Source organism: Vipera ursinii (genome assembly GCF_947247035.1).
Source record: "Vipera ursinii genome assembly, chromosome: 3".
In the NCBI taxonomy this organism is placed as follows: Eukaryota; Metazoa; Chordata; class Lepidosauria; order Squamata; family Viperidae; genus Vipera; species Vipera ursinii.
In genome coordinates, this window is record NC_139516.1 from 165,873,121 (window position 1) to 165,898,519 (window position 25,399).

The 25,399-nt window shown below is 35.5% G+C and overlaps 1 protein-coding gene across 1 annotated transcript in view; it reads left to right on the forward strand.

Moving 5' to 3' along the window:
- The window catches only part of MIB1 (MIB E3 ubiquitin protein ligase 1), a 47,770-nt gene extending 35,298 nt beyond the window's left edge, over positions 1-12,472 (forward strand). The window contains exons 13-21 of the mRNA XM_083359363.1: positions 48-180; positions 4,186-4,272; positions 5,208-5,369; positions 7,109-7,290; positions 8,433-8,625; positions 9,929-10,007; positions 10,190-10,300; positions 11,166-11,266; positions 12,316-12,472. Coding sequence (XP_083215489.1) covers positions 48-180; positions 4,186-4,272; positions 5,208-5,369; positions 7,109-7,290; positions 8,433-8,625; positions 9,929-10,007; positions 10,190-10,300; positions 11,166-11,266; positions 12,316-12,456 — 1,189 coding nt within the window. The 3' untranslated portion in view covers positions 12,457-12,472. The remainder of the gene's footprint in view (positions 1-47; positions 181-4,185; positions 4,273-5,207; positions 5,370-7,108; positions 7,291-8,432; positions 8,626-9,928; positions 10,008-10,189; positions 10,301-11,165; positions 11,267-12,315) is intronic.
- The last annotated feature ends 12,927 nt before the right edge of the window (positions 12,473-25,399 follow it).

The following is a 25,399-nucleotide window of genomic DNA, read 5'->3' on the forward strand; positions in this document are numbered from 1 at the left end:
TTCTAGAATACAGGATATATAATCCTTTACATTTTTTTCTGTTTCAGTGCAATGCGAGTGTTACTGTCTAAGCTTCCAAGACCATGGATTGTAGATGAAAAAAAGGATGATGGATATACAGCTTTGCATTTGGCAGCACTCAATAATCATGTAGAAGTAGCAGAACTTTTGGTACATCAGGTAAATTTCCTATCAATTGTTTTCATTCAGGAAAGAAAATGCATTATTTATTACAAATAGATGCATACATTTGCTTACAAACCATTTTCTACATCCAAATAAAGGGTGTTTTTTTTACTAATCATAAAGACATTTATTGTACTACTACTGGTTCTCTTAGTGAGAGCAAAGTGAGGGTATCGCAGATTTCCAGAAACTAAGCTTTAATAACATCAGCTATCTTATATTTTAGTTTCTAGATGTACTTGGATATTTTATTGAGATTTTGGAAGTGCATATATTCCTTTTTCCTAATTTGTATAGCCACTTTGGTGAAATGAATCCCTTAGTTAAACAATTGAAAAATATAGTTTATTCAATGAAAAAAGCACTGAACCTTATAATATCCATTTTTGCTCAAAAATAAATGAAATTGACTATACTATAGAAAACATTGCAAGTAGAAAACTTAATGAAATGTTGAATAAATTTGAATTTCAGATTGAAATTTCATTTGAATTTGAAACAATGGTGTTTACATTAGCTTACCTAAGCAAAAAGAACATACGAATAAATAAAGTTCAACTATGCTCAAAATAAAATAAAGGAAAAAAGAACAATATACTAGCCAGTGTAACCTTAGGATAATAACAAAATAGTAACAGTAACCAAGATAAAACAAGAAAATGGAGCCATTCACTCACTATGCCAACTCTTCTCCAACAAAACAGCATGTATGAAAAGCCAGATGAACGGATAGAATTAAAACTTGTTACTGATCAAAAAATAGCTATAGAATGCCAATTTATTTTGAATGAATTTAAGTTAGATAAATTGCATCCTAGATTACCAAATGAATAGTATTGGGTTTATTTCCCTTCATTCAATCATGTTCAAGTCATTGCTAAGTTAATCACATTTTTGTTCAGGCAGTTTAGATTTTGGGAAAGCTACATGGATAATACATCTTAATCTAAGCAGAATATGTGACAAAGTATCCCATGACAGTCTAATTAGCAAATTGCTTAATTGTAATCTGGTTGGCATGACCATTTAATTGATACTTATTTGGAAATCACATTTCAACAGTGTTCATAAATGAAATAAAGAAAAAAACACAGTGTTCATAAATGGTTTCTCATCAAAATGTGTGACATAATGGGTTGGGGTAATCATAAATTGGATGATTAGTTACTTAGGGGGCCTAGTATCCTAGGAGACAAAAATAAAATAACAGACCTTAATTAGAAAAATTGGCTAGAAATAATATTATGACATCGAAATTAGATATACAAAAGAAACTGAAGTTTTAAAAATTAAAAGAGAACTACAAATGATGAACCAAGAAAATGACCTGGGAAATATTTTCTGATTTGATCTACAAAAGGAGGCATGTCAAAAATCTGAAGACATTTGTGTGATAGAATGAAGAATTAAAGAGAAAACGCCTATAAGAATATTTGCTTGATGTAAAAAATAAGACTGTTAGGGTAAAAAAGGAAGGAATATAAAGGTGGCTTATTTGATCAAGGTTAAAATAAATCATTTTTTGCAATGTTCTGACAATCCTTTATGAATTTTCTGCTGACATCAGGATAGAAAAGTTAATATTTTATGGATTTGCTTATAAAGGATGGACCACAGAATGAAGAGTTACTTGTTTTAACCTTATAGGAGTGAAGATTTGTTAAATTTGTTTATGCTTGTGATGAAGTTTTGAAGTCACTTTAAATTTCTTTTTCCTGTGCTATTATTTTTTTCATTCTCTTCTCAAAGTTTGGTTTGCATTAAGTTTTATTATTGTAATTAAAATTCTTACTAAAAATATTTTAAAAAGCGCCCCATCTCTGTAGTGGTGCCTACCCTCTGGAACGAGGCTCCCCCTGTGATTTGGATTCCCTACCCCTGCCTCCCCACTTTGCTGTTGTTTTAAAGAGCCATCTTCACCCAGACCTTTCAAGAGGAAGAGTGAAAGCCCTTTTTCCAAAGCACTTGCTATCTTTTATCTTTCACTTTTTATGTTTTATTAATTTTATTGTAATTTCCACTGCCAACTTGTTCAGAGTCAGGTGGCATATTAGTTTAATGTATTACTATTAATTAGCTTTTCATCCAGAAGGTGTATTTTGTTCTAATCTAGTTCAAATTGAACTATTAAGTTTGAGTTGGTCAAAGAGGTAAGTTGATTATATCCACTCAATATGTGGAGCTTATGAATCCCTATACATCAGTGGTTCCCAGCCGGGGGTGCTCGCATCCACTGGGAGTGCGAGACGATATTCCAGGGGGTGCAAAAACTTCAGTTTAGAAATTTCAAAATGATAGTGTATATGCATGTTGTTGTTTGTTAGTTGCGAAGTCGTATGCGACCCATCACAACCCTATGGACAATGTTCCTCCAGGCCTTCCTGTCCTCTACCATCTTCTGGAGTCCATTTAAGCTCACACCTACTGCTTCAGTTACTTCATCCAGCTACCTCATTCTCTGTTGTCCCCTTCTTCTCCTGCCCTCAACCTTTCCCAGCATTAGGCTCTTCTCCAGTGAGTCCTTCCTTCTCATTAGGTGGCCAAAGTATTTGAGTTTCAACTTCAGGATCTGGCCGCCTAAAGAGCAGTCAGGGTTGATCTCCTCTAGGACTGACCGGTTTGATCGCCTTGCAGTCCAAGGGACTCGCAGGAGTCTTCTCCAGCACCAGAGTTCAAAGGCCTCAATTCTTTGGTGCTCAGCCTTTCTTATGGTCCAACTTTCACAGCCATACATTGCAACTGGGAAGACCATAGCCTTGACTATACGCACTTTTGTTGACAGGGTGATGTCTCTGCTTTTTAGTGTGCTGTCTAGATTTGCCATGGCTTTCCTCCCCAGGAGCAAGCCTCTTTTAATTTCTTGACTGCAGTCCCCATCTGCAGTCATCTTGGAGTATATGCATAATTTGTTGCTATTATTTCGAACTAAGGGGTGCAAGAATATATCAAGCATTCTATGGGTGCAGGGTATAGAAAAAGTTGGGAACCACGGCTATACATACATTGTCTCAGTACTGTTTCTAGTTTTTAAAAATCAAGCTATTTTGGTGTCCTGGGAAGGAAATTCCTGCTGCCGGGGGTCAGGGATTTTTTTTGCCCAGGAGGGAATTTTTTTTTTGACCCAAATGTAAAAACGGACACCAGAATGAGATTCGGCATTGAATTCCATGGTGAAAAATGGTGCTTTTTCTAGTTTTTAAAAATCTCCTTGTTTAGTAACCAAAATCCATTCCTTAAATTAGTAGCTAAATGTTCAATCAGCTGTAAGTGGTCACTAGACAAACATGACTAGAGAAAAAGAGTTATTGCAAAGATCAGTGGTTGCTCATTTAGATAAAGTTCTCTCATATAGAGTGTCCTGTGTATGACCTATTCCTCCCCCCTTTTATGCCCTTGCAGAGCAGAGAAATTGCTTAAACAATGTATTCTTCCCATGCTGCTTTCCTCCACAGCGTAGTGCTTCCCTAAAAAGTACTAACCTGAAGTGAACAGGCTTAGTTCTATGATCTTAATTAGTTTATTAGAACTTTCCCACCAGCTCATAGTGCTACCCCAAATTGACCAGGCCTTAATCAGTTTCACGCTCTGAAATTTGGTGATAAATGCAAGCAGTGGTCAGAAAATGATTTTTTAAAATTGGCATCATATTTCTGAGTGGTCCCTAAATGAGGTAGTCCTAAACAAGAAGGGCCTGTGCTGTGAAAAATATTAAGTTATTTGTTATTTCAGTGGATCATTTTTTTAATTTTTTTTTAAAACAACTAATGAAACATTTTTAAAACTTTACATATCAAATATTGATTCATGGAAAATGCTGATAGAAAGAATATAAAAATTAGTTCAGTTTCATAAAATATATGTATAGATTTTTAAATTGATTTTAGCAGTGGAGAAATAATAGTCTAATATTTTTAACTATGCTATCATATACATTCTTTCACAACTATACTGATAGTTCAGTTCAGTTAATATGAGTAACATTTGGGTTTTCTCTTTCAGGGCACGGCTAACTTGGATATTCAGAATGTAAATCAACAAACTGCATTGCACCTTGCTGTTGAAAGACAGCACACTCAAATAGTGCGGGTAAGGCAATAATAATATACCATAAGAATGGACTTTTCAACTACTGGTATACTATTATAGTGCGATGTATTTCTAAAAGGATTACGCAATAAGAGAATTTCTCTCCATTTTCATGCTCTATTTTCCTTCCAGCATATTAACAGCAAACATGACCTGTTTAAATGATAGTCTGGTTGCTTTTCCACTTATATATCATACGTAAATTATTTTTAAATAGATTAAATATTGATCAAAAATCAAACACTGCTTACTCTATTTTTGATTTAATCTTCTATGCACATGAGATATATGAGTAAATTCTATTACCCAATAACCACAATATAGTCATTGAGTGGGGAAAATTGATAATCATGGTAAGAGAGAAAAGGATGGAAAACAAGAGTAGAGGAAGAACAAATTATTAGAAGGATCTGGAAAATCAAGAGGATGAGGAATTCAGTGGTTGGAATATGTATATGTACACTGCAACTTTTGATTGCAAGATACCGATTATAAAATAGTGATTGGTTCAATGTTTGTTATATCCCATTGCCATTATTAAAATCTGCTTGCCATATTCTTTGAGTTTACGTTTCTGAATGTTTTTGCATATAATACCATTATACCAACATACAGTATCTGTTGAAAATTGCATTGGTTACATTACTAATTTTTCATGTATTTATAATAATAGTGTTGGAGCAATTTCCTTTTGGATATCCATTGTTACCTACTTACTGTTTAACCATGATTTACTAATTTATATTCAGTGAGCATATCAATTGATAAAAATAAAGAGGAAAAGAAAAGTTTAAAGTGCAGGCTACAAAATCTAATTAAGAGGAAACTGTCAGCCTTGAATAGTTAAACCTATGAGCTGTTTTTAATGCTTTTAATAAGTGTAATTCTATTTATTGCAAAAAGTATTCAAAATCTTGACACTTATTTGCTTTCAGCTTCTAGTTCGTGCAGGTGCTAAATTGGATATTCAGGATAAAGATGGGGATACTCCGTTGCATGAGGCCCTGCGACATCATACTTTGTCGCAGCTTCGCCAACTCCAAGACATGCAAGATGTGGGCAAGGTAGATGCGGCTTGGGAACCCTCCAAGAATACAGTAAGAAAACTTTTTTGTTTCTCCTCTGTTAAATTTTGTCTTTGCAGTAGGCTGTAAAGGCACTTTTGCTTTGATCTGCTTTCTGTTCTCTAAAAAAAGTTATTTAAAGATTCTGTGCCAATAAGTAAATATTATTTGATAACACAATAAACATGGATGTGTATATGGCAAAAGCTATATTAAAAAATCTAAAATGTTTCAATGTCATTTAATTGGATTTTGATATCTACATCCACATATATAATTAAAGAAGATAATGGGAATAGAGGTGATCTAAAGCATTTGCAATTTGTTGTATGTGTATGTACATATGTGTAAATTGTAAGTAGTATATAATGACAGTTTGGGAATCAAGCAGCATATATATTTAATATTATTATTGACTTTATATTCAATAACTAGTTTAAAGTAGAGTTATTAAAAAGAATTGCAGAGAAATGTTGCATTAATATTAACAGGAGGGTTAGTTGCTGAATTTTAAAATACGAACAATGTCAGAATTGTAATTGTGAAAATAACTTTGAGGAAGAAGAGCTGCAACCAAGACAATGGTCAGATAAGAGAAATCTGAGTCCAAAGCAGGAGCGTAATTGGAGAAATCAACTCAGACTTGACCTTTGCTAGTTTTCTTGAGTTAAAGGCGGAGAGGGGAGAGACACACTCAGACTTGCAAGGGTTTTTTTTGTAATCTTAGAATAAAAGTAGTATTAGCATCCATAAATTTGACTTCCTGGTCTGGACTACCAGGAAAACTCTCTGACAAAGGACTCTCTTAGACAGAGGGCTGACAGGAGAAAAAATGCATAAAAGGTCAATACAAGATTTAAGATTTTTCAGCATAAATTAGGTCAGCAATGGTCTCTTCTCTACAAAATTTATCTCCTCCTCCTCCTCCTCCTCCTCCGCCCTTCTCCTCTTTCCCTTTCTCTAGTGTTATAACAATCTTTGTTTTAAAATTTCAGATCTTCAGTTTTAGTAGGGATGTTTATTTCCCTTTTCTTTGTCAAATTGTATTAGGGCTTACATGGAGAACATTGCTCAGACCAGGGGTCACAGTTCTTTTGCCAGCCAGCCAACCAGCCCAAATTAAAATGGAAAAAAATGGTGTTGGGGGCTTGTAGTGGACTGATGATAGACAATCAGAAAAGTAGAAGGAAAAGACAGGGGGGAAAAAAATCAGGCATAGAAAAAAGAAAAAGAGTGAGGAAAGCAATAGAAGAAAGGGGGAGAAATATGTATATGCAATCCAAAGTCAGAAGGGGTGTGTTTGATGGGGAAAAATTGTGGAACTATTTTGCATCTTTTAGCAGCCATTCTTCATTGCAAATGTACATGTTGTAACGTTGGGATTTATCATCCGTTGGAAGGTAACAAATGTTGAAGAATGTAATTTTGGAAGAAATTATTTAAAAGTGATTTGGGGGCGATTGGCTTGTTTGTTTGGTTGAAACAAAAGTCTGTAGGTTATCACATTGTGGCAGACTTTCCTGCTGTTCTTTCCATGTTGTGAGGATATTAGCACGTCGATCACACTTTTCAAAAAAACACCTATAGACCCAAAGGGATTAAAGGAATCCAGCCTACTAAACACATCTTAATTTTGTACAACATTGCATTTACTAAAATCTATTAATGGTAATTATACCTTCATGTAGGTATTATTTTTAAATTTGCTCTTTTGCGATACTTTAGGTACACAAATACAAATTCAAAGGAGTTGCCTGTTTACTTTCTTTCAGTTGATAATGGGATTGGGAACTCAGGGAGCAGAGAAGAAAAGTGCAGCATCTATTGCCTGTTTCCTAGCAGCCAATGGAGCTGACCTTGGTATTCGCAACAAGAAGGGTCAGTCACCCCTTGACTTATGTCCTGATCCTAGCCTCTGTAAAGCATTGGCTAAATGCCACAAGGAAAAAATCAGGTTTGTATTACAAGGAAGTACTCACATTTCACTACATAGTTTTATTTTGTACAGATTAGGCAGATAGTGCTTTACTTAGGCCAGGGGTCAGCAACCTGAAACAGTGAAAGAGCCACTCAGAACCGGTTCCCTCACAAAAGGAAAAACTGGGAGCCGCAAAAAATGTGTGCGCATGTTCGTACATGCGCGCATGCGCAGAACAGGGTTTGACTGAAGAGTGGAGCCAAGGCGAGATATGCACCTACCCTGCATATTTGAATTGATTGCTTGAACTTTTTTAGTCCCACTTTTTTTTTTTTTTTGGACTGCACATGGCAGAGGACTGGGAGCCGCAGGAGACGGCTGAAAGAGCCCATGCGGCTCCGGAGCCACAGGTTGCAGACCTGTGACTTAGGCATTTAACCTGGGCTAAATTTAATTACAGTTGCCTCACGTCTACTTTAATCATTTAAATTGTTGTCATTCTGGTCAATAGACAGCTTGTCATAGTAGAATGGTTGGTATATAAATGGGAAATATTTCCCCTGGCCAATTCTTCTATATTTATATATCAATCTTTATTTGGTCAACTGCTTTTTTTTAAGAACATATTTTGTTTTATTATACTTTAAATTTATATTTTGTTTTCATACTGACTAGGTTAAAGAACTAACAGCTTCATTCATACAGCATACTAAACTGATTAGTTTGAATTCAGGTTAGGCTTTTTTATGCCATAGCACATTATCTCTGTTACAATTAAATATATAACATAAAAATTAAAAAAAAAAAAAGAAAAGGATTTATTTATTTATTTATTTATCAAGTCAAGAATGTTACATAAGCAGTTTTATGTAGTTTTATGTAAATATCTACTGTTTTATCTTCGAAGTGATTTGGTTTTAACTGAGCCAGGTAGTAACTGCAACACAGTTTACAACTTAGATGTAAAGTCCTATTGACCTCACCAAGATATGCTTCCAAGTCAGCAGATAAATTTGCAAACTTGGCCATCATTTTCTAAAATGCTTTCTGTAAGATTGTCAGAAAGGATCATATTGTTATTTTCCTGAATTTATAATTACAAATGTTAATAATACTCTTTAATTTTGGATATTATATTCAATGTGTATATAAATATCTGAACGTAGGCTTGTGTTTAGTGGACAGGTTGGTTCCCGAAGTCCTTCTATGATCAGTAATGATTCCGAAACCTTAGAAGAATGTATGGTATGTTCTGATATGAAGAGAGATACTCTATTTGGCCCATGTGGGCACATTGCTACTTGTTCCCTGTGTTCACCAAGAGTCAAGAAATGCCTCATTTGCAAAGAGCATGTTCAGTCAAGAACAAAGGTGTGTGCTTAATTTTTTTTTTATCTTTTCAATATGTCAAATACTGGGTACTGCCTTTTAAAATGAAACATATAGAAAATGCTTAAACAAAAAGCTGATATTCCAATTGTTCATGGTTTAAACTCTTTTGTCAGAAGGAATCAATTATCTTTACAACAGTATTTCTCCCCATAATTTTATTTGATGATGTATTCTATAAAATCTAGCTTGTATTGTCCTGATTTAGTGAAACCAGAGGATCTGGTTCAACATTCCGTTTCTCAAAATGACAACCAGATTCTTCTAAGCAAAAGCAATAATCATTTCTTGTCTTTGCTGGTTTTGTACTACATCTAGAAGATTCATGTCGTGGTAATTGTAATTGTTCGATAAACATATCTTCACAGATCATCTGATTTTTCATATAAAATCATTAAAGTTAGATAAAGCTTCTCTAACTTGAAAAGAGGCAAGGATGATTAAACTTTATTAAAATAAGTTAAAAGGCAAAGGAGGGCTCTCGGGGCACCAGTCAGCCCTGCAGAACCATGGAAAGCCAGAAGAGTCGGGGCCTACCTCACCTCCAAAGGGAGAATATTCCATAGGGCAGTAGCAATGGTAGAGAAAGTTGCCTTTCTAAACCCCGTCATTGAGGATTCTTTAACTGATGGGATCTGCAACATACAAGTGACAAGTGATTGACAAGTGACCAAATTTTAATCATGTGACTAGGGATGCTGCTATGGTCGTAAACGCAAGGACCGGTTGTAAGTCACTTTACTCACTGCTCTTGTAACTTGTAACAGTCACTAAACAAATGGTTTAAGTCAAGAACTACCTGTATACAGTAGTATATATAGAGATGTGTGTGCATATACATTTGTAAGTATGTTGTTTATTCACCTAGATTGGGTTTAAAACATTGGAGCTCTTTTTCTTTCCTCAGTAATTTGCAAATTTTCCTGCCTTACTGTTCCCCCCCCTAATTCTAAATAAGCAATGAACAAGTTAAAAAGTGGTGTGCCTTATGTGGGATTTGGGGAACTTACTTAGCTTTGAACATTGTTGCTTGATTCATTCTTTTGAACATTTTTAAAGCATCAAAACATACAGTATGTAACAGATCACTCTCTCTTTATCATTTTTTAAACTTCCAAAGTTAGTTTTGCAGAAGCAATATTGATTCAGGAAAATTTGTCTTTCTACATGCCAGATAATATCTTTAATAGGTCTTCCTTCCATTTCATCCAGAACAGATATTAAGCTAACAGCATTTAATTGAAGAACTAAATGCTATAAAGTTACTTTAATTTTGTTTTTACAGATTGAAGAATGTGTTGTATGCTCAGATAAAAAAGCTGCAGTACTCTTTCAGCCTTGTGGACACATGTGTGCTTGTGAAAGTACGTAAACAGTTGTTTCTTAAGAGGAATCTAACAAGTTATTTAAATTGACTTGACTTGATTTTTGAGTTAGGCATACTTGGCAAAGACCTTTATCTTCAGTTAGTTGCCTAAGATTTTTTCTCATTTATTTTTTCCCTCTATGGTTAAGGCACACTAGTCTTAATTTTTGTTCTTTGCAGATTGTGCCAGCCTTATGAAAAAATGTGTGCAATGTCGGGCAGTGGTAGAACGAAGAGTTCCTTTTATTATGTGCTGTGGTGGGAAAGGTGCCGAAGATACCATAGATGACAGTGAGTTTTTAAAATTATTCCTCAAATTTACTGTAATAAATTCTTGTTTCCCTTTGTATAAGCTTACCTTTTTTCTTCATAATAATAATAATGGAATGTATACATGATAGCCACGTTATATTAGTAGTGTTTTAGCCAGAAGTCTTTGGAATTTGATTCTTGAATCTTCAGTAAGAAACGTATGAATCAAATCAAAGGGCTGTTGATTCTTAATCCTAATAACTTTGGGAAACTGAAAAGCAATGCATGAAGGCATTTGAGTTTTCATTTTTTTCTCCAGCACTTTGGACATAGAACTTCACATCCTTCAGCCTTTTCTCATAAGAAAAGTGCATTTGTTTACGTATCATTTCCAAGGTAGTGATAATGATTAGAAGATATTGTCAATATAGCGCAATAATTAAGATGCTGGACTGGCATTGGAGAGACTCCAGTTCAAATCCATCTTTAGTTACAGAAGCTCACTGGGTAACTTTTGGACCAATGATTCTTTGTCAGCAAACGCCATCCCACAGGTTGTTGCAGTAGGAGAAAAGAGGAGGAAAGCTGTGTATAAATCTAAACTATATATAAAATAAAGATTTATCTTCTTAAAGCTTTAACTACTCAGTTATGAATACTGGCTTTTTGTAGTGATCTGTTTACATTCACATACTGAAGCTGAATTCTGATGGTAAAGTTCAGAATTCAGAAGATTAGCATGTAGGATGGATACATATATTTGTACTTTTTTAATTATCAGCTTAAAAAAAGAACTCTTAAAATTCACAAACAGAAATATATTAACCAAGCTAGATGAACATTTTAAGTGACTTTGGATGATGAGCATTGTCTGTCATTATTTCCTCCTCTGTGCATTCTTTAGCAAGTGGAAACATTCCTGTTCTGCAAAAGGATAAGGATAATACTAATGTCAATGCTGATGTGCAGAAATTACAGCAGCAGTTGCAGGATATAAAGGAACAGGTAAATTAAATCAAATATGAGAATAGTATACTGTGTTAGAAAGCTACCATGTGAACATTTTCAGGGTAATTGCTACATAATGAAAAATTGAAATGATACACATATTTAGGTCAAAATATGCTTCAAATTTATTAGATTTCATAAAACGTCAGAGATTTGTCCAGGCAGTCGCCAGGAGTCAACACTTAACTTAAGGGCTAAAAAAATAAATATTATTTGAATAAAACATAGAGATTTAATAGATGCTTTCCTGTGTATAAAATACACAGAAATATAAACTAAATCTCAGAAAAGCATAGTGTGGCATAAATGTAAAAAGTACAACTTGCATGTGTAAATACAGTTGGTGTGCAAGATTAAAGATAAGTGATTTTGAGGCATTATTTCCATTAAATCTTAAATGATATAGACAAACATCTTTCCAAATACCAAATTTATGAAGTATGAAGTCAGTAAATATATCTTTGCCTGAGATTAAAAAAAAAACTGGAGAATGTTTTTTCCTTTCACTGTGCCATATTGTCATACATAAAGACATTGACTTTTTTAAAAAAAATAAACCAGTCAGAAACATAATAAAAAATAGACGGTGCTTGTGAGGCTTTCCTTTGAAGCTATAATAGACAGCACTGTTAAATTCAACTCTATTTCTTTTGAACTAGGAAAGTGAGGAAGTTCTACTATGATGCTACTTCTTGGGGAAGTGTCCATCATGATACTACCCATATCTATTTATCCCTCATTCTCTGTGCCCATTTCTGCTTTAGGGCATAGTCATCTTCAGCAGTTATAACCTCCAGGGTATAATGTGAGTTCTTCATTAGGTGATTTCTTATTCAATACTTCTCTAAGTTCTGTATAATAATGTATTAAACTAGTGTATTAAATATAAGCTAAATTACTTTTAAGCATAAAGATATTAACTTTCCTTAGTATTCACCATTTCTGCAATTTTATTTTTCTGGAAGTTACATGTACAAGATTTAAGTACTGTAGCTGATTATTGTACTATCCAAGGAAACATTTAATTCCTTGTTTATGTCTTACAGACCATGTGTCCTGTGTGCTTGGACCGTCTGAAGAATATGATCTTTCTTTGTGGTCATGGAACATGTCAGCTTTGTGGAGATCGAATGAGTGAATGTCCTATCTGTCGAAAGGCTATTGAACGAAGAATTCTTTTGTATTAAAATATCAAGTGTCTTATGCTTGTGACAATATTACTACATTTTGCTTTTTGGATCCCCATAAATTGATTTGAAAGGTTGTTGTAAAGATATGTCTAGCATTACAGTAAATGCTGATATCTACAACATTATTATTTGCACAATCAACTTTCACCATGAAGAAATTTAAAGTAAGATTGGATTACTTATCAACAGTTTGTTTATATCTTCTTCTCCAGAACCCCTTTATGTTAAAGGGATAATCCTGATTTTCTAGCTTGGCATTTTTGTTTTACATGTAGAAACACTTAATTTCAATGATATTAATTTTTATACTGTCAGTTGCTTTTGTGTACCAATATTTTTAATTTTCTAATTTTCATAGTAATAATGTCGGTCAAACTACAACAACAAGCTAAGTCCTAGTATCTAGCTAAATTGAGGAATTAAAACATTTGACATAACTAAATAGCATTTCAGTATTACATTTTGCCTTTAACATCTGAAAGCTGATCATTCTGCATGGTTAGTGGGATTTTTTGAGTTTTTTTGAAGGAAAGAGCAAACGTTATTTAGCACGCATTCTCATGACACATTGATCCTTCTATAATTTTCTATCAAAAATACTTTCTCCAGAACTCAGGGAAATTCCAGATGTGTTTGAAAAAAATACAGGTCATTACTAGTAATAAAAAATAAAAAAGAGAACTGCACAAGCAAACTCTTATGCTTGAAGGCTATTTTGGATCTCACCTGATGAACCAGTGTTTAGGACAGTGACAAAATTTATTATTTGGGTAGTTATTTTTTAAAAGAGGTATTCTGACTACAGGGTTGCATTCATAATTGGTCATATTTAGGCTTCCTGTTTGAAGTCAGTGAATATTGAATTAGTCAAAATTTATAGTAAGTCTAGTAAACTACTTTGCAAAAAGCAAATATATATTAAGATTATATAACAATTGTTGTTAGAATATTCATTATTTTTGCAAATGTCACAGTATTTTCCATCTGCCTTTACCATCAATCCCTCTGGAATTTGAGATAATCATGTTAATATCTTCATTTTAATAGAAATAATGTGGAAAGACATAAAACTATTTGTTTTGAATAATCTGTAGTATGATATACTTGGAGCACCAAATATTAAATTACTTTCTAAAGATGATACATGATTTTTACATTTATAACTGACAGAAGTGCCAGTTCTTGTATTTATCCCCAGTGGATTCTTCTAAGCATATTAGTTGCTTTTCCTCTTAACTAATACAAAAATTATTTAAGAAAATTGCTTGTGGGAGTATTTGATATTTGGTGAAAATACCAATCTGGCAAGTTTTTTTTTTTTGTTTAGTTGTTGTTGCTGTTGCTGCAAATATCTGCAGATTGCACTGTAGCAGTTGATCATGTATTATGCCAACTTTTCCCAGTATCATTAATTTTCATTTTTAAAAATGTCTTTTTCTTAAAACATAAGCCTGAAAATAGGCACATTATTCCTCTGTTAGAGTTACACTAACATACTATTTTGAGTATCTGTCTCCTAAAATTTCTCTGGGCTTAATATTTTTGGCTCTGCCCTTTCCAGAAATGACATTTGTCTATTTCTATAATCATTGGAGGGCAGGTGGTTTTTTTTGTTACCCTTTCCTGATACACTTTAGAACAGCGTTTCCCAACCTTAGGAACTTGAAGATGCGTGGACTTCAACTCCCAGAATTCCCCAGCCAGCTATGCTGGCTGGGGAATTCTGGGAGTTGAAGTCCACGCATCTTCAAGTTCCTAAGGTTGGGAAACGCTGCTTTAGAACACTACACCAATCTATAGTTGTAGAGAGTCACTTAGTAAAATGTCTTATATATTGACGATATTTTTGCTAATGAAAGTGTTTTAAGACTTAATTTTTGGAATTGCCAAATATCCAGATTTCTGTATTGGCATAATTATGAAATTTGCATACATACAAATTTGAAATATTTGGAATAAATGCGTTTGAGTATATTATATTAATTCTTAATAAACATAGATAAGAATGATATGATTTTGCAGCATAACTTTTTAGCTGCATTAAAGTTACTAGGCCTTTAGAACTTAATTATATCAGTTAAAAGAAAGCATAAAAGCAAAGAAATTGTTTTGGGAACAAAGTATAAATGCGTTAAATCAGTGAACAAATAGAAATCACTGTTTTAAGTTGGCAGTTATAAAGACTATCATATTTCTCTCTTTCTTTCATAGCCCTTGCCAGGATTTGATTGGAATTTTTTTCAGAGCTGGGCTTGGGAAAGGGGTAGAAAAATATTTTTTTTCATCCCTGAATATTTAGATGCAACATGGCACCATTGTCACTTGCCATTTAATCTATAATGTCATATGAAGTATAGATCTCATAGCTAAAATATCCAGTTTAATTTTTGAATTTTCTTGCTTCTTATTTTTTGGTAACATCTTATCTGAAAAAGAGTTCTGGAGAATTCAAACATTTCCATATCCTTTTATGGCCATTTTGTTGCAATAAAAATATTTACCCCAACTACAGAGTTTGGTTATTTTTTTTTCCCCATGAACCAACATAGCTGTAATTGTTTTACATTCACTTTCTTTCAAATACACTCAAAAGTATACATTTTTAGAACATGCTTTTGGTTTCAGTTGAGAAATTCATTCCTGACTTGCATAATGGTCTGTGTTAATTGTTTCCACAGACAGCATGCGTATATGCAGAAATATTTTTAGAAGAATTCAGAGATATCAAATATTTAAATATAAACATTTTTTTAAAATTGATTTGGGACATCAAGTTTATGTTAGGAAGGATGCTAAATATAGCACAGTGTGTTGAATACCAGTAATAAAAGTAATATTTTTTGCCTCTCAAAGGATAGTTATTAAAGATTTGATAGCTAAATTTCTTGTTGCTTACAGACTTAGTGTCTATATCCAGCCCTGCCCTGATCTCTGGATGGCTCTCTCCTTGTTGATATTGAGAAGGCAGAAGAAAACATGTTCATGCAGTGTCTAAGAATCAAACACAACTAAATGGAAAAAGAAATAATGCATCTAAGATGTTCATTATTAGAAATAATGGATAAGAAGTGCTATACTGACTTCAAATAGAATATATGAGTTATATTAAGTATTAATTTTTAGTTTGCATGATATGTTAAGCAAATAATGTTAGAGGACACAGTTTTTGAGTTTCTTTAAGTAGTTAAATAGATTTAGTTAACATTTATATAATGTATTTAATTGTTAAAATGTGAAACTAGGTGTTGGATTTGAATTTATATTTTTATTAAAATGCAAGTTAAAAGTTGAAATGGATGGCCACATCAAACTATATTATAAATCGATATAATAATTTTGTCAGGAAACTAAATGGCAGCAGAACAACCAAGGTGTTTGATGTGGAACACAGGTGATGTGCCAACTCCAATGCTTTAACAACAGTGGTTCTTTAACTGTATGACCCAATTATCCCTTTTCCTAGTCTCACAAACTCACAAACAAGCTATTACCAAATGCTCCATTACATATATATATATATATATATATATATATATATATATATATATATATATATGTATGTATGTATGTATATATATATGTATATGTATATATATATGTATATGTATATATATATGTATATATATATATGTATATATGTATATATATATGTATATATATGTATATATGTATATATATATGTATATATGTGTATATGTGTATATATATATATATATATAAAAAAGAGGAACAAACAGCCACATGCTTCTCCCAGAAGAAGGAAGCAGAAGCCTGATGATGACGGATGGGATTCCGTCGAAACGTTGCGCCTACACCTTTAATTCTACGCGGGGAAAAACCCGAAAAACCAAGGATCCATATATATATATATATATATATATATATATATATATATATATATATATATATATATATATATATATATATATATATATATATATATATACACACATACTCGGATATGCCCAAATTATCTTGGACATAATTACCCCCACTAAGATTTGCTTTATGCTGTGCCAATGCTTTTTAGCAGCAACTGTATATATTGGAACTGAAAGGGAGAACCCGCAAAAGCTTACAAAATGGCTGTCACTATTTCTCAGCTAATGTGGGAAAAGATATCGGTGCAATGTACTGAGTTTCAGTTTTATTTCTTTGGGGTACAATGTAGAGTGGAAAACAAAGCACACTCGTTTCCCACTCGTACAATTTGCACATATACATATATATCATATGTAGGTTGCCATAGATAAATCTGTTATTTGACATGGAGAGGGTGGTTGTTGGCTGCGAAGTTGTGTCCAACCCATCGCGACCCCATGGACAATGTTCCTCCAGGCCTTCCTGTCCTCTACCGTCTTCTAGGGTCCATTTAAGCTCACACCTACTGCTTCAGTGATTCCATCCAGCTACCTCATTCTCTGTTGTCCCCTTCTTCTCTTGCCCTCAACCTTTCCCAGCATTAGGCTCTTCTCCAGTGAGTCCTTCCTTCTCATTAGGTGGCCAAAGTATTTGAGTTTCAACTTCAGGATCTGGGCTTCTAAAGAGCAGTCAGGGTTGATCTCCTCTAGGACTGACCGATTTGATCGCCTTGCAGTCCAAGGGACTCGCAGGAGTCTTCTCCAGCACCATAGTTCAAAGGCCTCAATTCTTTGGCGCTCAGCCTGCCTTATGGTCCAGTTTTCACTGCCATATATTGCAACTAGGAAAACCATAGCCTTGACTATACGCACTTTTGTTGGCAGGGTGATGTCTCTGCTTTTTGTGTGCTGGCTAGATTTTCCATGGTCTTCCTCCCCAGGAGCAAGTGTTTTAATTTCTTGACTGCAGTCCCCGTTTGCGGTGATCTTGAAGCCCAAGAAAATAAAATCTGTCACTACCTCCATTTCTTCCCCATCTATTTGCTAGGAATTGAGAGGGCCGGATGCCATGATCTTGGGTTTCTTAATGTTACTGTAAGTTTCAAGCCAACTTTTGCACTCTCCTTCACTCGCAACAAGAGGCTCTTTAGTTCCTCTTCACTTTCTGCCATTAGAGTGGTATCATCTGCATATCTTAGGTTGTTGATATTTCTGCTGGCAATCTTAATTCCGACTTTTGATTCATCTAGCCCTGCCTTTCTCATGATGTGCTCTGCATATAAGTTAAACAGGCAGGGCGACAGTATACAGCCTTGCCGGACTCCTTTCCCAATTTTGAACCAATCAGTGGTTCTGTGTCCAGTTCTCACTGTTGCTTCTTGACCAGAATATAGGTTTCTCAAGAGACAAATAAGATGGTCTGGTACTCCCATCTCTTTAAGAACTTGCCACAGTTTGTTATGATCCACACAATCAAAGGCTTTAGCATAGTCAATGAAGCAGAAGTAGATGTTTTTCTGGAACTACCTAGCTTTCTCCATGATCCAGCGTATGTTGGCAATTTGATCTCTAGTTCTTCTGCCTCTTTGAAATCCTGCTTGTACTTCTGGTAGTTCTCGATCCACATACTGCTGGAGTCTAGCTTGTAGGATTTTAAGCATAACTTTACTAGCATGTGAAATGAGTGCAATGCTGTGATAGTTTGAACATTCTTTGGCACTGCCTTTCTTTGGAATTGGAATGTAAACTGACTTTTCCAATCCTGTGGCCACTGTTGAGTTTTCCAAATTTGCTGGCAAATTGAGTGCAGCACTTTTACTGCATTGTCTTTTAAGATTTTGAATAGCTCAGCTGGAATACTGTCACCTCCACTAGCTTTGTTGTTGCTCAGCTTTTCTAAGGCCCACTTCACTTCACATTCTAGGATGTCTGGCTCGAGGTCAGTGACCACCTCATCGTGGTTATCAGGGAGAGGGTTAGGTATTGCTATTTCAATTATTTTTGTTTTCTTTTTATGACCCTTTAAATGCTTTGTCTGGGGTGGAGTCGGGGCAACTGAATGGAGCTGAGCATTTAGCCGGATGTCCTTGATAACTAAGGCTTGTTCATTAAGGTATTTTTCAAATTTCATGAGGACTATAACGTTTTTATTCTGAACATGAAACCTGCCTGTGTTTTCTTTCCACAAATTTACTTTTTCCCATCTTGGTGCCTGCCAGTGCATCTGACTCCCGCTGATATGCAAAGCCTGGCTCTGAAAAATCTGTTATCAAGGCTAATCCAAATGTCACTCCTACATACTGAGAATTTGATCAAGTTTGACTGAATCATATGAAGGATCAGGATTACTCAACAGGTAGTCCAAGACTCTATGCATTTAGATATATTGTCCTCAAGAGGGCAGTAGTGCACTCCAGTGTTAAGATAAATTCTATCACATTGCAAAACGTTAATTTCTTGCATAATTGTCCATGTTGCTTTTCCAAAGCTGGAAAATTAAGTTCTTCATTTCTCCTATTAGTCAGGATAATCAATACAATGTTTCTTGTTCATTTTGGGACTGTTTCTGTTAGATTATTCCATGATGATGTTGATTGATGTTGATTTAGTCATGTTCGATTCTTGACAATTCTGTGGCCCTGGTCTTTCCACATCTTCTGATCTTGCAGTACTTATTTGAGCTTTTCTATGCTCTGCCTGGTGTCAGCTTTGATAGTGTCCAGCCATTGTGTTCTTTGGCAGCCTGGTTTCCTTTTACAGATTATTCAAATTCCATATCAATTCTATTTTCCTCTATTTTTTCTTCTTGACAAATAATATGCAAAAGAGGCTTTTAGTAACAAGATCTTTCACATATGAAACTACAATCTTGTAGGGCCACTTGTGAATTGATTTGTTTTTCAAACACTGTGTATAACTTATTCAATCCCAAAGGATTCCTCTATGCTTCAAGACCCTGACAGTAAATCAGAGCCCTAGAATGTCCCTTGCCACAACTCAAAATCTTGATACAAGATTTTCCTTTCTATTCTCTATTTCTCTTTCTTAGTAAGTTAGAACCCAACAATCATTGTTCCAACAAAGTGAAAAGAGAGGGAATTCTTGATTTCACCAGATGGGCAATTCATCCCAGGCAGAACCATTCAGGAGACGATTCTTTGCCTTAAAGTATGTTCTGAAAAACTCTTTAAGACAATGACTTTTAGGTTGTGTGGTAAAAACACTGGTGAGGTGGATTATCTTTCCTGGCATCTTCGAACTGGAGGTAATATGCAAGGAGAACAAAAAACTTAACTTGCAACATTTCTTCGCTATTCAAGGAATGTCCCAAAGGTGCTTTTTCAAAAGGCAGCTGGATTTTGTTTTTCCTTGAAGACATTTCACTTTTCATCCAAGAAGCTTCTTCAGAAAAAGCACCTTTGGGACAACCATGATGTAGATGACTGAGAATCGCCATAAATATTCAGGGAATGGCATTATCCTACTCTCATGGAGTCATCAAGTTCCTATAATCTTTCCAGACTTATCCTTTTCATACCAATAAAAAGCAGTTTTCCTTCAAAACATATTCAGTTTCCTATACTTTTGGTTTGGTTTTGTTCCTTCAGAATTTTCATTTTTAATATTTTGCTATTTAACTGTACATTTATATTTTTGTTAACCGCCCTTTTGTAAGCCGCCCTGAGTCTTCGTAGAAGGGCGGGATATAAATGGAATTAAAATAAAATAAAAAATAAAAATAAATAAAAATCATTCTAAAATTTATATCTTTTTATATTTAAAGAAAAATAGAAGCATTGTTTATTAAAATAACTTATTCATTTCAATGTCTGGAATATATAGGTAAGGAGAACATAAATAAAAATGATTAAAATTGCCAGGGGGTTTTAAAAATTACCTTTGGGAAATATCCTTATTCTCTGACTTTAAGCAACAGTGTGAAACTTAGAAAAATATCCTACTTGTCTGCCTGCACAAAAGAAGTAAAAAAATGATTTTTTACGAAAGTAAACAGAAATTGTATAGAACAAACAGTCTAAATGTGTGGCCTGTGCTGCATAGTTCTTCAGACTAATGGCATAAACAGGTCCCTTGTATTTTTTAATTGAAAAGGTGCAAATAATTTAGGGCAATCCCATCAATTTTGCCAGGCAATTTTTAGCAGAATCAGACCATAAATCTATAGTCTTCACTATGGAATTTGCAGCCAAGTGTTTCTGGGTCTGTTTCCCACTACAAGCTATGAATGGTTGGGTGTGCAGGACAGGAGAAGAAAATCCTTGGTGGTTCCACTGTGCCAGTGTTCAATAGTACCTATCTAGTCCTTGTTTTCTGAGCAAGAGTCAGGATCTTTCAAAAGTGTATTAAAAGGTAAAGGTAAAGGTTCCCCCGCACATGCGTGCTAGTCGTTTCCGACTCTAGGGGCCGGTGCTCATCTCCGTTTCAAAGCCAAAGAGCCAGCGCTTGTCCGTGGACATCTCCGTGGTCATGTGGCCGGCATGACTAGACGCCAAAGGCGCACGGAACGCTGTTACCTTCCCACCGTAGTGGTCCCTATTTTTCTACTTGCATTTTTACGTGCTTTCGAACTGCTAGGTTGGCAGAAGCTGGGACGAGTAACAGGCGCTCACTCTGTTACGCGGCACTCGGGATTCGACCCACCAAACTGCCGACCTTCTGATCGACAAGCTCAGCATCCTAACCCACTGAGCCACCGCGTCCCTTTAAAAGTGTATTACTGTACTGCAACTATTGGCTGAGTCTTTACCCTTCAGTACCATTTGGTGTCACTGTAATCACTGGATTTGAAAAATTGAAAGTCCAAATATTCCTAGGTCAACAGTGATATGATACAGAATGGAATACAGACACACATTCCCAAGCCCCGTTATACTGAAATTTTATTTTGAGCAGGAACTTGAAAAAAAGAAAATTGGATGTTTCAAAGTTCCTTTTCCCTCTTCTGTCTTTTCCATTAATATGAGCATAAATATGGCTATTTTGATCTATTAGGCATTAATATTGATTATGCCGCCTGTCCATATTTACTGATCCATTATGAATGAAGTTTACTAAAAGGACCTCTCTAGCTAATTCACCTTTAGTAGACCAAATTCACTCTAAAGAGACTGGTGGTGTCACCAAAATGTACAACACCTACATTCTTAACAACCCATCCCACTTTCCCACCTATCTATCTACATGCAAATCAGGTATAGCTCTGAATGGTTTAAATGATACATGTTTCATGAGACCTGCACTTTTAAAAGATGCTTTTTAAGCAGTAGCTGTGACTAAGACTCAAGACTGTCTCTGTGTATATGTGTTATCACAATGATGACAGTTTAAACAGACCTTATCTGTGTATGTTCAATCAATATTTATGAGGACTGATAAAGCTGTGTTCTAGGTTCATGGAAACATGATTGCTTAGATGGTACAAGACATATTAATATTCACTAGTTCTTGTTTTCTTACTGCGTTCATGAGAAGATTTATCCAAAAACTGAATCTTTTTAAAGCTGTTACGCCCAATTCATTGCTTTAGCTCAGGTGGCTACCATATTTACATTTAATATTGAACTGTTCTGGCTTTTTTTAATGATATGGAAACTTAGGCTGGTCTACACTTCACAAACGCCAGAGAAAAACACTGGTTCTGGAAGTTTTAAGGCAGTCAAAACCTATGGTGCAGCTGCTTCAAATACTTTCTTAGGCATCATGCATGTGCAGTGATGGCTGCTTTATTTCACATTCCCAGAAGTCCAGGAAAAATGTTGCTTGGATACATACACAGAGACAGCAGGTGCAATCAGAGAAATGTCTAGCATTATACTGCTCTTTCACTGTTTATCTAGAATTTGACTCACTACATTATCTAAAGACTGTTCTTGTGTTGGATGCTTACTTTAACATCCTGAAGCTTGAGGAGAGGGGGGGACGGACTTGGGGACAGGTGGTGTTTGTTATCTAGTTATGATTTGCATAGGACAGGGGTAGGCAACCTCGGCTCTTTTATGACTCATGGACTTCAACTCCCAGAATTCCTGAGTCAACTGAGTCAACTGACTCAGGAATTCTGGGAGTTGAAGTCCATGAGTCATAAAAGAGCCGAGGTTGCCTACCCCTGGCATATGACAAGGGTGGGGAACCTTGGCTCTTTTATGGCTTGTGGACTTCAACTCCCAGAATTCCTGAGCCAGCAATGCTTTGACAATGTCTGCCTCTCCACCTCTCCTCCCAGCCCCCCTCTTTCTCTTGTGGCAACAATTCATAATTGTAAAGCAAAACTTAATTCTTGGGTATTTTTTTAAAAACTTCTGCCTGTTTTTTACATCTTTTGATTTGTCCATTGCTTTCAAGATATCAGCTGCAACCATGCAATCAAATCTCTTTCCTTTTTTATGTGCTCTATGTACTGCTCTGTGGTTTGGGGTTTGCAGGGTGGGGTGGGGGACTTCAAATCACTGTTGATTCATGGTGACTGCATGGATGAGTCCCTGCAGTTTTCTTGGCAAGATTCTTAGAAGTGGCTTATTGTAGACTGCTTCCTAGGGGTGAGAGAGAATGTTTTATTCATTTCATGTTTTATATGACTGGGCTACTGTAACCGGCTTAAGCATTTTGGGATGTGACCTGTAAAGGTGAGACAGAAATATCTTAATCAAAAACAAACCCACCAAGGGACTTTCTTATGGAGAATGCTCTGAAAGAATTGTTGTTTCTCTCTCCCCCACCTCCCCAAATTAACATGCTATAGATCATTCTTCTCCAACCTGGAGCCTTCCCTTTGTGATAGGACTGCAACTCCCAGAATTTCTAGGTGACATGCAGAAGGAAATTGTGGGAGTTGTTATGCCAAATCACCTCAAGGATGCCAAGCCATGAAAGGTGGTAAGTCAATTCTAGAGTTTGTTTAATTTCAGTGCTGTGATATCCTGCCATATTCACATAGGATAGCTTGCCTAAGCAAGCATCAACAGTTATACCCTAAGAAATTCGTAAATAGTTCCTTGCACAATGCCAGTCATAAATTGAAATAGGCCTGGTTTATGCCTATTAATCAACATCATTAGCATTTTTTCTGAAGGTGCAGCCTCTGCTTTTTGGGTCAACAAGCACCATTTAGCATGATCAGGCAAGGTATCTGGGTCCAACTGGGCATTTTTCATGTCTGCACTTATTGTGACTTGCCATATATGCAAAATGCTTACTTTATCTTCCTTTTCTTTCCCCTTTTCCTTCTCTCCATTTCTCCCCCCCCTTTTCATTTTTAAGTATGTTATTTTTTAAAAAAAGGAAAGAAGAGGGGGGGGAGTTCTTAATGCTCCTGCTTGGGGCAACCCTTCCTATGAAGTATCAGTTGGGTTACTTCTGAACATGGCTCTGTGCTTCCGGAAAAGCATTAAATTCATATCCAAAAATAGTGTATCTGACAGGTTGCAGATATAGAAGAGGGGCTTGGGATGAAGCAGGAGGGAGATTTCCTGATCACCGCTCCATGCTGATAACCTGTCAGCCAAGCTGTTTCTTGATTCAGGTTTAGTGTACTTTTAATAGAGTGATAAACCCTGTATTAAATTTGTGTTTGCAAGGAACTCACTTAAGACCTGACAAGTACATTGGAAAATGCCAATCAGATATTACTCAGGCAGATTCCTCTGCAAAATCTAGGAGTCTGATCTCTCCTGCAGCCCAGCCAAAGTGGCCATGGAAGGCAGTTCTCAGTGATAAGAGTGTCAGATCATTCCTACAGGAGCATAAATTCGCCAGTAGGATGTTGCCAGATCTCAAGGGTTGACTGTATCATCACCACCTCATTGGTGGTGTCTGACGGATCATGTCCATGGCAAAAATTGTCAGGAGAAAACAGGAAGCTCTATTGGAAAATTGGAAGAGCTAAGGATGACCCAACGTGGCTCAGATATGAACTGAGGATGAAGTAGGCAACTTCATGCGGACATGCAGAAAAAAAATGTGATTGGGGCATGTTTGTGCCACTATGAAAAAGTGACAAGAGTTTCTTTTAGAAAACTCACTATTGTGTTTGGATCTGCCTGGTAGAATCTCTGACAACTACAGGCAGATTCAGTAAGGGCACCTACCTCAGTAAAACAGGTCATATTCATCTAGACCAAGACCTTTAAAAAAAATTACATTGATGAGTGAACATCAAAACAATAACACTCAGTTGAGCTATTTCACAATTTCCTCTCTTCACGTTCTCTACAGCGGTGGTTGCTTGGGTTAACAATAGTTGCATTTATACATGATGTTGTCCTTGTAAACTGACATATAAGGGAGTATCATGAGCTTAGGTCACCTGCTCATACAGAGGAGGTTTCATTCTTTTTGTTTTAATCCTTCCATTCTCTTGGATGTTCATCCAGGAGTCGTATTTGATCATTTGTGGAAAGCAGTACCCTGATGTTCTGCCAAGTATTGGCCGTGGTAGAATTACTAGAAGTGGTTAGGAAACAATGAAGGTAGTGTGTCTTCCATTAGATGAGAGAGAATAGAGAAAGGGAGACGGGGGGGGGTTTCAATTTTATAATGTAATTGTGTATATAAGTCCTTACCTGTTAGAAGTAAGAAAAGGACTCTTTATCTCTGTGGAATGAGAAACTGTATGCTTTTGGTCAATGGTTGTTCCAGAGATGGACCGTTCTTTCACTGCTAAAGGCACTGAGTAGAGTTCTAGGTATAAGTGGGTGTTGTGGGTTGTTTGGAGAGTGATTCATTGTTTTAATTGCAGTACAGATACCCTAATGCTTATTCAGAGTTTTCATACATATACATCTCAAAATGGTGGACTATCTATGAAATAGTCATTATAGTAGTTGTACTACCTCTGTCCTTTTCTAACATTTTCTAATTTTCCTCATCAAATTGTACTTGTGAACAGTTTGGAAAGGGGGGGCATCCTTCTGGAATTTAATAGACTCTAAAACTGAGATAATAGAGTTCCATCAAGATCTCTAGTTTGATTTTAAATTCAGCAAAGATGTTTATATTATTTCCATTTCTGTCTGCTGATGTTCTTATCCCCCATGAATTTTCTTTTCTCCCATCTTGATCCC